Source organism: Vanessa cardui, chromosome 14 (genome assembly GCF_905220365.1).
Source record: "Vanessa cardui chromosome 14, ilVanCard2.1, whole genome shotgun sequence".
NCBI classification, from domain to species: domain Eukaryota; kingdom Metazoa; phylum Arthropoda; class Insecta; order Lepidoptera; family Nymphalidae; genus Vanessa; species Vanessa cardui.
The window spans coordinates 10,347,061-10,363,933 of NC_061136.1; the positions used below are offsets into that span (position 1 = coordinate 10,347,061).

Consider the following 16,873-nt stretch of genomic DNA (forward strand, 5'->3'; position numbering starts at 1 on the left):
GAGACGGTAGCATAATCCTGTTATTTGCATACAAATCTCTTAACAAAATCCTTTGTTTATGCAAAAACTACAAGTAATGTTAGCCCTTTGACGCGCCGGCGCGGGCGCACAAAACATTATTGTCAATATATTGGCAATCTTTTGCAAATTGACTGTCCGCTTCGTTATTTTTTTCTATGCTTCTCTAACCCTTTTTCAAATCTATTGAACAGCTAATTTGCTTGAAATAGTTATTGTTTCAAATTTATTCTTTGTTCAACTATTTTATGTGTAAAAAATAAATAAAAAAATGGATAGTGTTAGTATTATTTCCTGATTAAAAGCTATTTGTTATACTTGATATTGAATATATAGAAAAGTACGTTGTTTACTTATACGTAGGTACTATTACATATAAGTACGTAGTATATGAATGCATAGGCGAATGTAGTAGAGGTCAAACAAAGCGGCACGGCAAAAAGAGCCTCCACAATATGAGATTAAGTATTATTTTGAGAATAAAAAATGGCTGTTTATACTTCGTTGCACAAGAGCATGAAAATTTTGAAGTCCTTCGACACAATTAACGTATATTTAATTAATCAAACTTTGCGGTTATTCATAATTTATCCAAAAAATCTTTGTTTTAAATTAAGGAAATAATATCACAATAATAGCAATATTATGCATCATTTATTTGACTATGTTCTGACCTATACATACATGCTATTTAATTATCATTTCCATAGAATTGTGCCCTAACAGATAAGTCAACAGCAAAATGAATTATACAGATAAAAAGTTGCTTACAGCATCCACGCACATGCTGATCTTATTTTAAACAAAACAGAATCTCAGCTTTGGCTTTGTATCGAAATGATAAAACTACGCGTCAAGGCTCGTGTAAGACGCGAGTAGATGCGTTGCGTGCCGGCCACACAATAAGCCCACGACGTTGATTGATGACTTCACATTGAACGAATACATTACGAGTTTTGCTTTCATTTCATTCGATACGAATGGCGCAAGGTTATGATATGATACACGAATGATCATTCAAGCGCAAAGGATGCTTTTAACTATTGCACTAGATATATTACATTATAGGTAACTGCAATTTTGTATGCCAAGATATTCTAATCTAAATATATTGACAGTAACATTTATTTAAAGACTGACCCTAATAAGATATCTTTCTTTGTGTTAGCAATTTCTGGGTGAATAAATACTAAATAAAGTAGCCGGAATTGCTTGTCCTTCGGATACTGACTTATCTTTCAAATGCTTTTCGTTACAAAATAAGTCTTTTTAAAATATGAAATCGAGGGTTCTTAAAGATTATATAAAATAAAACTAAGGCTTCAGGGTAAAATAAAATGTTAACATTACTTCATATTTATTCTATATTTTATTGGTTTTATATTCACATTTTTTCCTATCATAGTTAAAAAACAATGTTTCCGTTTAAAAATTACTTTCATTTCGTACCGAAACCTAAGTCATTGTCCTAATTATCCATCACTAAATTACATACAAAAAATATTAATTATAATATTATTACATTAAAAACAAAAAAACAGACAGTGACAAATAATTTATGTTGCCATTATTTTAATCACATCCTTATTTTACAAATTTCAGGCAAATCATAAGCCATAGATAACATTTGCTGATACAAAGGAAGTATGAACAATTAAATGACAATGACTTAAAGTTAAAAGTACAAGCCCACTCAGATGTCTATGCCTACCCTAAAATAATCACACTTTTGACATTGTAAAGTTTTCCACTTAACTAACCAAACATCCAATTTATGACTGGTATATAACTAGTATTACTTACACAACTTACATTAACTTAATTAGTTACATTATAATCACTTTATTACAAGTTATCAACACAAAGGAATGGTAAGTATTAGATGAGAGTTCGTCAATGAAAATATAGCATCTTCTTTACATTCTAAAGATTATAAGGCGGTGAGACCATAGTCCGATTTTATGACTGGCGCGTTACCTGTACCGATACCGGTTCCGCAACCCGTGTTGCCAACTGGTGACCCGTGGGCGGATAAATTGGCAACCAGTGACGGGTCCATGCCTGCATGTAAGCCCATCATGTGTAAGTGATGAGCTGTCATCTGATGTCCAGGGTTCATCTGGCTGCCGGGGTGCGACATGGGACTTATCGACGGATCGTGAGACATATTCTGCTGCGCGCCAACACAATGTAATTCGTTCATGATGTTATCCGTTACGTTTTCTATGCTGTCTGGTCGTCCATTGTTGTTTGATTTCTTCTTATCGTTATTATTTGTATTCTTACTCGATCTACTCTTTGGTGTGGCTCCTTTAGTCGTGGTCGTTGTGACGCCAGCTGGATTAGTTTTTCTCCTAACGTTTTTGGTATTCGGTAATTTATTGTCCTTTTTCCATTTCATTCTTCTATTCTGAAACCAGATTTTTATTTGTCTCTCCGACAGGACTAGAGTGTGAGCTATTTCTATTCTTCTTCTTCTAGTAAGGTACCGATTGTAATGAAATTCTTTTTCCAATTCTAATATTTGGTGCCTGGTATACGCTGTCCGCTGCCGTTTTGGCTCCATTCCCGGTTGAAAAGTTCCATTTGCTGTGAACAAAAACAACATATTATTTTTCACGAATCTGTTTGTTACATATTTAAAAATAGAATAAACAAATAAGATACTCGAAATACGTATGTAGAGCATCAAATACACATAGGCGGTATAGAGGAAAATATGAACAACATAGTCAAAATAAAAACAGTAGCAAATTCTTGACAATATTTATAACCATTACCTAACATAGAAGGCGGATCTATGTACTTCATGTATATGTAGGTAGGTAATTTATCGTGCACTTCAAATGAGGCGGTGTTGCGTGCGGGGACCTTACTGAATAATTTATGTGGTAACAACCTCTGGGGCACTGTTAATTAATGTGCATAATAATTACACGTGTACGAGCATGAGCTTCCTTTTTGCTTTTGATTAATTGCGTTTAGCAAATTAGTTATTTATATAACGAGAAGGTACGACTGGACTACATTTGCAAGACTTCGTTTTAATAAAGCTAATATGGATAGATTAGTGTTAATAATGAAATTAACTTTAAAATAATAAATTAAAAATATCCTAATATAAATTTTATACAAAACAGTAGTACATAATAATCGATTTTTATATTAAAATAACGATATCAGAAACGATAAGAAATTATTTAAGTAGAAGACGATTAGGTTATTTACAATACACTACATGCCTCGGTGTAGTGTATTAGTATACAGTATCAACTTAACGACACCGGACTGCTACTTAGATTTTTTCGGCAGAGTACTTGATTATTTTTAAATTAGACCTCATAATTTATTACAAATATAATTATTTGTAAAGGAAAATGTTATACACAAGTAATATTGTATTTTCATGTTATATGATGTTGATCAACTCGATAAAATCAAATCACACCAATTGTTAAAATAACATTAAGAAAATATTTCACAATATTTCATTTGTAAATGAATACGTTTTTGTTTGCATGTTGAGAAAGAAAATAAGAAAGTCACGTTTCTTTATTTTATTAGTATAGAAATTATATAAGTTTGTAAATTGTTGCATAATGAGATATGTTTATGTATTTACTACTAGTTTGTATTTAACTTAATCGCTATTTCAATCAATTTTTGTAAGTAATTTGGTTCTTTAAACTTCAAGACTTATACGGATTCATACTTAAAAGAAATGATATCTTAACTAGTCTAGAATTCTAAGTGCTTCTGAGTACTGATTACTCGAAATGATGAGATCAATTGACTCGGTACGATAAGATGTACCCACTATCCGGACACAGCTCCAAATAGGTTTAAGCAGAGTTTAATGTGCAAGTAAAATAAGCATTATGACATGAATTAGATCAAATTAATAAAATTTATGCTCAAAAATATATGAATGATAACGTTTCTTATAAATTTCATGTTCATAAAAATTTACTAAATAATTATACTTAATTTATTTGAAAATCTAGGAACAAACAATATCAATAAAGAAATAAATTTGAGTTCCAATTGATTTCATTGGATACGGTGGAAGGTAGCGAGGTGCCAATACTCAGTGGTGGAGTAGTCGTATCATTTATTTATTTATTTAAATACTTTATTGCACAACACGAGTACATAAGAGATACACAAAATATTTGAAAAATGATGCGCTAAGGCGATCTATCGGATATCTCTCAGACAATTTATGATGATAGTAGCTTAGAACGTAAACAGATAAGCGCAGATATAGATAGAGAAAGAAGAGAATAAATATGTATTGTACATATAAGAATTTTTGTACTAAAGTATAATAATAAACTATATTTAATTTATTCATAAGTTTTGTTTTTTATGTAAAATTATTTTTGTACCATAACAGGATTTTTTTAATAAATCGAAACAGATCAAACGTATCTGCTTAGAAATATATCAACTTGATTTCCTTTTGCCATAAAGTAAAGTAAAGTAACAGCCTGTACATTTTCCACAGCTGAGATAAGGCATCATTTTTCCATAATTTAGTGATAATTTGGAACTACGGCGAATTCTTTTAAAAAGTAATTTGCTTTCAAATAATATTACATTAGAGTTGATATTACATAAATACCAATTTATTATATACCCTAATGAACCTAGATTTAGGTAGCAGTTCGTTGTTGAAGAAATGACCTAAAGTTTTTATAAAAGAAATGGGCACAATAGTTACTTAGTGAAGAATCGTAAAGAAAATTGTTGAAGGCTTTGTGAGAAAATTCCTAATTTCCTACCGAGGAAATTGCTTTTATATCCAGACTTGAAAGACATGCTGAATAAGGCTTTATTAAATGAATGAATAGGTAATAGCTTAATTAACCGTATGCTTCTAGAAAATTGAACTGAAACTCTATACAATGGTAGCATTAAATAATAGCACAAAAAGCTAAATAATATCAGTGTTATTAATAGAAAATTTATAAAAAAGTACATCTTTAAAATTAATATTGCGTTTTGTCTAGAACATGCAATATATGTGAATGAGATAGCAATATTAAAATAAAACTGGCAGAGAAAAGATCGTTTTTGCCGAGCAACCTTATTTTTTCCACTGCTGAGACATAAATATATACTCTATCCCGCTAACCTTTACCATTTGAGGGAAAGAGATAGTTAGATCCAGGCAAGAATTCTTTGGGAATCGCGGTGGGTTGGACGGTATGTAGGGTCGAAGTTCCATGAGATTTACGCTGACGTCAGTTTGATGAGAGCTTAGAATACAATTCTCTAACCTTGATATCGCTTATTTGAAGTGAGTTTTATTATTCTACTAGATAGATATGTCAAAATCGATATTTAAATATTCTGTTTGATGGCAATATTTAATAACTTAATCGAATAAGAATTACCAAATGATAGCAAAACATATCCCGAAAACTTCAAAATGTTAAAGCGTATATTTGAATTCTGACGCACGGTTCATATAATAAAGTTAATATATTTTATATAATCAAAAGTCCATTCATATTAAATTCAAAATTCAAATGTAGCTACTTTTAACTACGGTGCAAGCAAGTAAATCTACTTCGAATAAACTCTACTCCTGCTACTAAGCCTTTAGGTACTTGTAATTTTATTACATTCTCAGGGAGCAAAAATGTTATGGAGACAAATTTACGAAAAAAAATCATCTACTTCTAATAACTAACTCGTTACTTTTTGTTGACTTTGATATAAAGTTTTGATAATAACCTTTCATTTGCCTTGCTTACATATTAGCATTAAAACATTCTGAAATGAATGATGCTTTATATTACTCTACAAGACAAAAATTCTACAGAAGGTTTAATTAGCTTCGAAGCGCACGCGGCGCAATGGTTTACGGGCTACCTAGCGATAAAAAAGGCGCAGGTTCGATCCTTACCCCTTGAACTAATATTGTGTCCCCATCTAGAACAAGCAATCTTAATCGGAGGAGGTGAAGAGGTAATATTAGTGATTCATTTCAATGCTGTATTTCTACAATTAATCATAAAAAAAACTTTACTATTTCAGTGTGTATGAGAAAACAAAACAAAAGATGTATTATAGCCAATGAAAAACACCATAACCAAACCGGGACGAATTTAATTATATGTATAGGTATGGAGAGGTTCTCGAAAAATCTTTTGGGTTTAGCGGAGAACATTGTTTAGTTAAGAATTCTCGGAAAATGGCTGCAGTGGGCAGGGACGGTATGTGCGGTTAGCGGTCAGCCCTCGGCCCTGAGATTTCTGCGAGGAACTTGTTGACAGGGGTCCATCGTACATATTGAATAGATTAGATACATGTATATAAATACTAAATTTTTATAACATATGAATCCAATTAAAATTAAACCCCATAAATAAATTAAAATGGAGCGTTTCTATTCATCAATTTTGAAAAAATCATTAGTGTCAGATACCTCTCTTTCTCGTACAATAAACTGTTGTTGTAAATTTCGGCTAAGATGGCCCTTCTATGAGACTGTACCTACTATTACTTTACTTTCGTAATCCTCTATCTCTAGACTATCTCCTTCACGAATTACCTTGGAATTATATTAAATCTTTAGTCCGGACTGCTTCTGAGTAATAAAAAGGTGTTGTTCTAATTTCAAATTATTAATCTAAAAAGTTAGTAGAACTTATTCAAACAGTAAAAACATATGATAATGTAAGGACATATATTGAGTATTTTCCATACGTGAATTGCTCATTAACACTTGAATTTGAAACACTAGGTACATACTATCAAGATATTAACATAAATCATACAACAAGGAACTTGGGACGTATAATAATATGTGATTAGCTGTCGTTTCAATTAAGAAAAAAATTTTAGTTTTCTGTGTTGTCATGTGAAGCAATAAAAATATTCAACATAAATACGAATACGCACAGTATTGTTTTGGCTAGTATTTAAAAGCAATAATATTGACGCAACATATTTTACATGGCAACATTGCTTCAATCAAAGGTAACATCGGCGTATCATTCAATTAACTACTGTTTCATCACACGCAAAAATCGAAGTCCCGTTACGCTACTGGGCATCCACTCCATCTTCGCTTCGTTAGCCACTATCACGTCATCGGACGATGACAATCTGAATTGAATTACTGACTACCTGCGTTCGTGTGGTCTCATAAGAGATCTGTTAATCTCAGGCCCATCTCGCGCACGCTATCAAACCCACGGTGGTCCTTCATTACGACCAACTTACCATCTTGTACCACTATTATGGAGTGAAAAATGTTACCACGGTGACAGGTGTCGATAAGGAGTGTGTTTCGTTGTAATGCGAGTGCAATTCGTCGATTTATACTTTTTTAAGTAAAGCCTGTACATTAATATTGACGAGAACAACTTCTGGCCATCTCTCGACCTTCAATTTGATTAACAATGGTTATTCAAGTTTTAATATTCATAAAATTTTGTGAATGTTCAATTCTTTAATAGAAAAAATTGATGTTGTAATCACATGGAGTAAAATTTCAAGTCATTCTAAATTAAAACAGAAAAGTTTCGTTATCGTCGCAGAATGTTAATCAATATTCGACGATTTTAATAATCAATTAATTTTTATGAAGCTTCAACATAGGATAAAGTATTTTTTATTTTGCAAAGTAAACTATATACTATCGCGCTGAGACAGTTCTGGTAGTTAAACGGTTGAAATAAACATCAACTTTTCTTTTTGTATTAATATTATGAGGTATGTTCATATTGTTTGTAGGTCGCAAAGAATATTACGTATACGAGTTTACAGTACAAAAAAATTGCAATGTAATAAAGACATTAAAAGTTCATTAAATATAATTATTGCTATTGATATTTTAATTAAAAACACAAGCTCCTTTGATTTATGAAGCAGATAACCATCTGTTGAATATATTAACACATAATAAATATTATTAAATTTATCTGACAACATGTACTTCTGTTTGTACTAAATTTGGAGATTAATTATTTAAATTTAGAACGCCATTTTTTTTTAAAAAAAATATGATATTATTGTATTTATTTAGTCTGATACACTTTAAAAAAATAGTTTAATACTAAATTATTTTTTTAAAGTGTATCTAAAATTGTGTGCTTCAGTAAACAAAAGTATTATTTAACAATCTGGTGCATCAACGATATTTTCTGACAATTAAATAGAATGACTCTTAAAAAGTCCATCTCATACATTTCTTAAATATACTGCATACTTAACCGAAATCATCTTATATTTCCGTAAAACAAGCCCATATAAATACATGAAATAAGATACAAAATAAATTTTGACAATCTAAGCTTTTACGGCTAAACGTATGAATCAAATTTGATTAATATCTGTGATGAAACAAACTTGGTCGATCAAGTCTTAAAACGAAACCACGGACAAGAGCAAGTATATAATCTATACATATAATAAAATTGGACTGGTAATATTAAAAAAGCTCTTTTTTACTCAGTGCATATGTATGTATACACGGTACATATACCAAAATAACATTTTTTACAATTTTTGTCTGTCTGTTTGTTTCGGCTAATCTCTGGAACGACTGGACCGATTTTGACGGGAGTTTGACTGGCAGATAACTGATATAATAAGGAGTGACTTAGGCTACAATTTTTTTTGTTAAATTCAAACGCGGACTTGGTCACTAGCTCAGATAGTAAATGATATAGCATATTAGTGTTATGCAGCCAAATGATTTTTTTTATAATTATGTTTAATTGTAGGCGTTTTTTAAAATTCTTAATAAGTAGGGACAAGGCTATGACGATACATGTTCTTACTTTCTCATTTGAGCTTCCTACAGCGATTCTAAATATTTAAAAATATATCAGGTAAATAAAATTAGGATATTAGGCGTTACGTTTTGTGGTAGGTACGTGAACGGGCAAATGGAAATTTGGCATTGTAAGAAATTTTAACCATACCTTACATCGTCAATGCGCCACCAATATTGTGAGCTAAGATGTTATGTCTCATTATTTATTATTTTATTATTATTTTATTACTTTTATTACTTCTTTTTTAGTTCACTCCATATTTTAAATGCAACAGTGGAAACTTTGTTGGCATATGTTAGAATTATTATGTTATTAATTGTATGTACTATACTATGCTGTCTGTTTTCCTAAAATAAATAAATAAATAAATGTGCCTGTAGTTTCACTGGCTCATTTTCCCATAACCAGAACTCAAGGGTACTATTTGCCTTAGAATATTTGATGACTGGGTGGTACCTATCCACTTATTAGAGATTGTACAAAACCCTACCACCAATAAAATTAAGTATTCTTTAATAGGTCAAAAGTCGAGAAGTATATTCAAATAGGACAAAAGACCTAAGAAAGAGAGAAGAAAATTACTCCATATATTTTTTTCAAATTTCGACGAAACAGATTTCCTAATGCATCTAAAGTAACAGCCTGTAAATTCCCACTGCTGGGCTAAAGGCCTCCTCTCCCTTTAAGGGGAAGGTTTGGAACATATTCCACCACGCTGTTCCAATGCGGGTTGGTGGAATACACATGTGGCAGAATTTGTATGAAGTTTGTCACATGCAGGTTTCCTCACGATGTTTTCATGCACCGCTGAGCACGAGATGAATTATTAAGACAAATTAAGCACATGAATCAGCGGTGCTTGCCTGGGTTTGAACCCGCAATCATCGGTTAAGATGCATTAGGAAATCTTGTCTATCTTCCTTTGGTATTTTTATAGTACAAACGTTAGATAGATAGATTAGTTTTAAATTAGTTCATTCTTTTTGAAAATTATTCAAAAAGAATGAACTAATATAGATATTCAATACACATGAATAAAAATCTTAGAGAATTCGCAAATCCCATTTTGTTTCATAAAAATGCTTATTGCCACCGGCGACTGCGTAAGCGTGTGGAGAAACTGTCGCAAAGGTATTATAGTTTCTTTCCCGTACTCCTTATAACGTGTATAAAAATTTGATGATGATCGCTTGAGTAGTTAAACAAACTTACGTTTGCTTTTATAGTACTAGCTGTGGCCGCAAATTCGTGCGCGTTTGAATTTAACAAAAAGGTTATAATTCAGTCTCACAGGTTTTAGTATAAATTAATAAATAATAAATTCTGTATTAGGTAGCTTTTGTAGTATTGAGTCGTTGGTGGGAGGCACTTGACGTGACGGCGGAATGGTAGCATGCGCGAGAGCTGCCCACGGTACTTGAAAATATTTGGATATTGCAATGTGACTTTATTTATATATAATTTTAAAGTAACAGTAGCCTAAGTTAGTCTTTAATACATCAGCTGCCTCCCAAAAATAAAATAAAAATGTTATTTTGTTATATGCACCGTGTATAAAATTCATACAGTATATACGTATGTATGTATTTAGTATAAAACGATTATTTCAATATTACAAATTGACACTCTAATTTTATTTTATTTACGTATAGATAGTTAGGACTAACCAATTGTCACAGCGATCATGAAATTATATAAAAAAATAATGAACTAAATGATAAAGTAAAGGGTAACAAAAACGCTCTATGAAAAAATACATTAATTTGACAATTTAAATGATAATCGCTCAAACGGTGTTAAAGACTCTATATCTCAAACAAATATGTTGATATATACGACCAACATTAAGGTATGTATGTACGTTTATAGATTACTTATATTGTATATCATCATTTAAAACATATAATAAATAATACGGAGATTGAAACATGTCGCGTGACCTTTGGGTCAAGTTTACAAAAAGTTGGATACAATATGCATAATTTATACATGAGATGCTTTGAAGAAGCTGTCAACAATGAATGAATGGTAATGTACCTACGTATGGTATAATGTGACGAATGAATCTAAACACTCTCTTTGCATATATAAACATTCGTTATCATTCATTTTGTCGTTAAACAAAAGTTTCACCACCTTCATTTAAAACAATGTTTGTAATATATACTAAATTTTATCAATGCCCGTTATTTCTACTAATTTAACTAAAAAGTTATTGTTGTAGTCTAAGCCACCCCTTATTAAATCAGCATTCTGCCAGTGAAAGACCCGTCAAATTCGGTCCAGCCGTTCTAGAGATAAGACGGAACAAACAGACAGACAGGCAGACAAACAAAATAAAAAAAAGGTGATTATGGTACAGATACCGTGTACTTAAATATTACAAACAGATATTCCAATTTCATTTTATGTAAAGATATTTATGATAAGATCATAAATGCAGAGTACTCTTAACACTGTCTGACTCTTTGTTTACACTTCCTCTAAAAACAACTAAGCCGAATTTGATAAAATTGGCTATAAAGTAAGCTTGAACCTTTCTTGATAACCAACCCTTACAGTAAAAGCGAAGCCGCGGGAAACTATTATACAATCTATAAGTAAATAATACCACACATTTGTTATTTAAATTATGAATTTAGAATTTTAGAAATGACACAAATAATTATGAGGACCAGAGGATATTAATTTCATGAAAACAAAAAGTACAAAATAGGTTTTACAAATAACAAATGTTAAAAAATCAATACGAATGCATATGTACCTACCGTACATTGACCAAAATAACATTAATTTTATTTTTTTGTTTCTGTCTGTTTATCCTAGCTAATCTCAGGAAGGCTTGACTGATTCTAACGGGACATTCATTGGCAGTTAACTGATGTAATAAGGTATAATATAGGCTACAACAATAACTTTTTGGTCAAATTCAAACGCGAAGTCGCAGACACAGCTGGTTATATAACAGAAGATTATCAATTAAATAGAAAATGTTTTAAAAGAGAGAAGGAAATTACGTATTCATATTTTAATTAAAGTATATAACTCAAGCAATTAACAATAACATCTAGAGGAGAGAGAGTACAGTAAGATAACGACCGCGGTTCTGTTTTGCTTAATTCAAATAAATATATCAAACTACTCGTCGCCTGCTATTTCGCTCGGATTTTGGGGGGCTGATTGTGACGTATTAGACAAAAAAAGTAGCCAATGTCCTTTCTTGGAGTCAAGTTAGCTTCATACAAACAACAACAACAACAAAACAACAACAACAGCCAGTAAATTCCCACTGCTGGGATAAAGGCCTCCTCTCCTTTTGAGGAGAAGAGGCCTCACGATGTTTTCCTTCACCGCCGAGCACGAGATGAATTATAAACACAAATTAAGCACATGAATCAGCGGTGCTTGCCTGGGTTTGAACCCGCAATCATCGGTTAAGATGCACGCGTTCTAACCACTGTGCAATCTCGACTCGACTTCATACAACATTCATACAACATCAACACCATCCGGACTTTCATACAACATTTCATCAAATTCGGTTCAGCAGCTAAAATATAAATTTAGCTTTTTACAATAAACGCATAATAACGCATGCGAATATGGAATTTTTATTTTAACAACAACCAGTAATCCACGTAGTCAATAATAGATTTTATTCCCAATTTAGAAATGATATATTTGATTCATTCATTCGACTTAATAAAAAATATTAATTTTTTTTCATTGACTTATGATCTTTTTCGAATGTGGAAATTACTTTTATTTTAAAAATAATAGGTTTTCCAAGAGGGTGAACAATAGTATCTCCTTCGTCATTATCCACGTGAACGCGAACTGGTGATTTATTTTCAATTTTCAATAACTATTATTAAAATGACATTCGTCGACAAATTAAAATAAGCAACACTAACGCGACTGAAACTTTGTTTGTATACATCAAATATTATTTATTTAAATGAACAAAAAATAAAAATTTTACTACACACTCCATTTAATTTACTAAGACCCTATTCTCCTCTTCTAATTTGCACTTATCTTCTATTGAAAAGAAACTTTATCATACAGGAAGTATTTGCCCAGCACCTGCAATGCCTGGATGTAAAAATTATGTCTTCGGGTAATATAAACTAACTACCATACCGTAAAAGAAACAATAATAAAAGTTTAAAAATTATTTTTTTAACCATTTGAAATATTATAGTGTATCCTACTTAAGGTTACCCCTTAAAGATCAGTTCATTTTATATTTACATTACATTAATAATTCATTTAATAATTTAAATAGAAAAAAAATACTAGAAACGAATAATCTCCACGGCGAATTCCAGACCACAACCTCTATTTAAAAGTTATAAAATTAAACGAGCCTCATTACCATGCATGGGTCCTTTTGTAAAGCAACAAAGGTCCTGGCGTCTTGCAGGACCTTCTTAATGACATCCCATTAGTAAACTGTCAAAACAAATCAAAAGACAGAAGTAAAAAATCTTAAGTATCCGTAAACAGGGCTCAGTTATTGATAGCTGGTGATTTGTTAATTCTTTCAAGTGTGATACCGCAAACAGTGTGGTACTTAAAAGCCTATTTTGCACTCGTGTCTGATTTTATAACAATGGCCGAATCAAGCGCTAAAGATGATATTTATGTGCTGCGATTAATCTTTACTTGAATATTGTTGGAGAGAATTTCTGTTTACAAACGAATAAACACTTTTGTTACAATTAAAAAAAAAGTTGATTTTGTGTTTGGCTCGAGAATTATATATGGTAAAATGTTCTTCAAGTTTGGATATCAAGAGTTTTTTACCTGGATTGAATTTCATTTCTTCGAGATAAACATCTTAATGAAAATTTAAATAGATTCAGATAATTATATTTTTTTAATCGTCAATTAAAATAAAGTATGCGATGGTAGTATATTACGTTCTACACTAAAAAAGTTTGATTTAGAAAATAAACTGAGGTTTTCAAAAAAGTTACTTAATGTTACTTTTTATTTATTAAAGTTTTATAACTATGAATATAATTCTAGTTTAATATAATCCGTGTTTTATGTTTAGGTGTTGCACATTTTACATCCAATACATATAGGTTTCTATATCAGTATAATAATAATAATTATATCAAGAGAAAATCGTCGGATGATTATTTTATACCAGACACAGGAATAACTAAAATCTCACCGATGTTTATCAAGATCCGTAATCTACATATTCTAGACGTGTAATTAAAACTACCCAAAGTAATTAAAACAAAATGACGATTTTTGTTTTTATTATTGCCATTTTGTTTATTTAAATATATTGTTATAACCAAGTAATAAGTAAATCATATATCTCGACAAAAGATTATATCGATGACAAAACATATAGAGATAGGATTTAATTTTCATATAGGTAGAACATTTAATTGTTGGGAAAGAGTAATAATCTCTGAGTTTCTTGTAGGTTTTTTTCTGTAATTAATTCTACTTTCTAAATCGGTGGTACTTATTATATTGAATAAAATCTGTAAACTGACCAATTTAATGTGCAAAATCCGTAAAAAAATTATTTTTAATTAAAAGATATTTTCAATTATATTTGAAAGAACGCATGAGACCAAACAAATTATGGTAATTATATGCATGTTTTTGCTGTTATAGCTTAGACTGAAAACTTTTGTATATATTTTCTTAATATGTTTTCTAAATATGAATTTAAATTATCACGTTATAAACGTTTACCCTTGACGGTTCTATGCACTATTCCTTTGTCTTTTATGCTTACTATTTTATAAGTACCTAATATTTAATATTTAAGTAACATGACTGTACTTTTAAATATTGAAAAAGAGTAACTATTTTAAAAAGCCGGTTCTTCTCGGTAGAATCTACATTCCGAACCGGTGGTAGCTTCACATTATAAGGATAGAGTATTTATTCTAAAACGCTCGTAAAAGCCTTCTTGACTAAAGAATATTTTAATTTTGATGCTTATACCAATCAGTCGCCATTTTTCAAAGGATCACGTTTTAGTCATATTTTATCGTTATCGGACTTAATTAAATTTTGCTACGATATTGTTTAATTATTCCGACATAAGTTCTTGTCTAATTAAATATTAGACAAGAAGTACTATTTTACAATTTATTTCAAATAAGTAAATATAGAGAAGAATACTTACAAGCCCCAGCAACATGAATCTTTTTCATCCAGGGGTAGATAACTCTATCTGTATTATCGGAACATATTGAAGAATCATCGTCTTCGACGGGCGGACTATCTAGAAGCAATCGCTCATCGTCCAATTCAGACCCAGGGGAGCCTTCGCGGCCTAGGGCCTGAAGTTTCCTCCCAGCTGGTGCCGCTTCCTCTATATGTCTCTCTAACCTTAAACCAAGCTCTGCTAATCCTGGAGTAGCGTCATTGTGTGAAGGAATATAGCCGTGATCGGCATCAGATGGATGAGACGGCTCGGGGGGCCTCGGCGGTGGTGCCACAGGTGGGTGTTGTGGTATCGGGTGGTAGTACCCTCCGTACCCGTATCCCGTGCCGATTTGCACCGGGTACTGGTGTTGGTAGCCATATTGTAAGTGTTGATGCTGGTAGTATTCTCCTGGTGGTATGTAGTCGGCCTGACTGTACTCTTCGGAGGGTGGGAATTTCGGATCGGGCTGTGGTTGATATCCACCGTTCATGAGGAAGGAGCTCATTGTGGGCGTGGTCGATTCGGCGCATCACATCCCAACACGCCTGTTAATATGGCCGCCATTCAACAATCGCAGAACGGGAGCATTTTTTTCTTATTTCCCTGTAAATAATGTATTCATCTAACCCACGTTTTTGTACAATTCTAACGTAAGTAAATGGAGTTTGTAGAGTTGGAGTACATTTCTCAATTAAATTTTAAATAATACCTTACTATCCTTTAAGAACTTAGATATTATTCGTATTAAACATGCTCTTAAATAATAAAGACTTAATGTAACATTAACATGATTCTTCTTTATTTATTTAAAGAAGAATTATGATATCAATTTAAATAGTCACCGCCTAGCACTTACAAAAAATTAAAGGACCTTATTAAATTTAAATTCTGTCATGTCATCATCATTTAATGAATTTATATGTTATTAATTTTATTTTTAATTGCATTGATTAACTACATACTGCTTTAAAATAGCAAATATACAAAATATCTTATCGTAAAATTTATATCCTCAATTCGTCCATTGTTTAGTACCTATAACTCCAATACTTATGGTAGAATTATTCAAACGTGGATTACTTAAACACTTACGATTTAAACAGTCCACAAATCACTCACTCACAAAGTTCTAAAACAAACATAAAAGCACTAATTGTTTAAATATAAGAACAATATTATTGCAAAGTCATTTGATTTATCACTTTTTGATAATAAACAATAGCTGAGGCGCGCGCTCCCGCGACATTTTGAGACAATATACACTGCCCAACACGCCAGCGCACTCTGTCACTTTAAGGACTTCTATACATGTTCATCAATTTTTACATACCACCTTCCATTTTTAAGGCGGAGCTGTTCTTCGGTTCTCTTATACAAAAACATGCAATACAATTTGAACTTTATAACTGCACCATAGAGCTGATTTTAAAGAAACAACCGCTACTTAAGCATCAAACCGTAACAACAAGTCTCTATTTTCCACACGCAAGCTACTCTACCCGTTAGACAGGGACGGCGATACAGATAGCGATCTATGACGGTCGTGGATAAATATACCCGTCTCTTTCTTTCCAACAGAGTTTTGCATATGTGTAATGGAGAAAAAAGTAACTAAGTGTACCGTGGAGTGGAGCTTAAGAAGCTGTTTAATAATACTACAGAATGAACATGGTCTCCGTTCGTACCGACATGTCGCTTTTAAATATTTAATTTGCAATTTCCTTTATTTTTTTAAAGATAATCGAATTATTCTAAATGCATAGTGAGATATAATTACGTATAAAATTAACAGAAACGTAAGTAAAGGTAACTAGCGTGTGATGTATACGGTAATTTGCATTGATAATGATCGCATAACAATTACGTCCAT

General features: G+C 31.6%; 1 protein-coding gene across 1 annotated transcript; it reads right to left on the reverse strand.

The window, feature by feature from the left end:
• Positions 1–1,399: 1,399 nt before the first annotated feature.
• Positions 1,400–16,276, reverse strand: LOC124535203 (homeobox protein Hox-C4). The gene is made up of 3 exons (XM_047111319.1): positions 16,096–16,276; positions 14,980–15,606; positions 1,400–2,607 (listed from the first exon to the last, which is right to left on the reverse strand). The coding sequence occupies exons 2-3, from the start codon at positions 15,506–15,508 to the stop codon at positions 1,949–1,951; spliced, it is 1,188 nt and encodes a 395-aa protein (XP_046967275.1). The 5' UTR covers positions 15,509–15,606; positions 16,096–16,276; the 3' UTR covers positions 1,400–1,948.
• Positions 16,277–16,873: the final 597 nt, after the last annotated feature.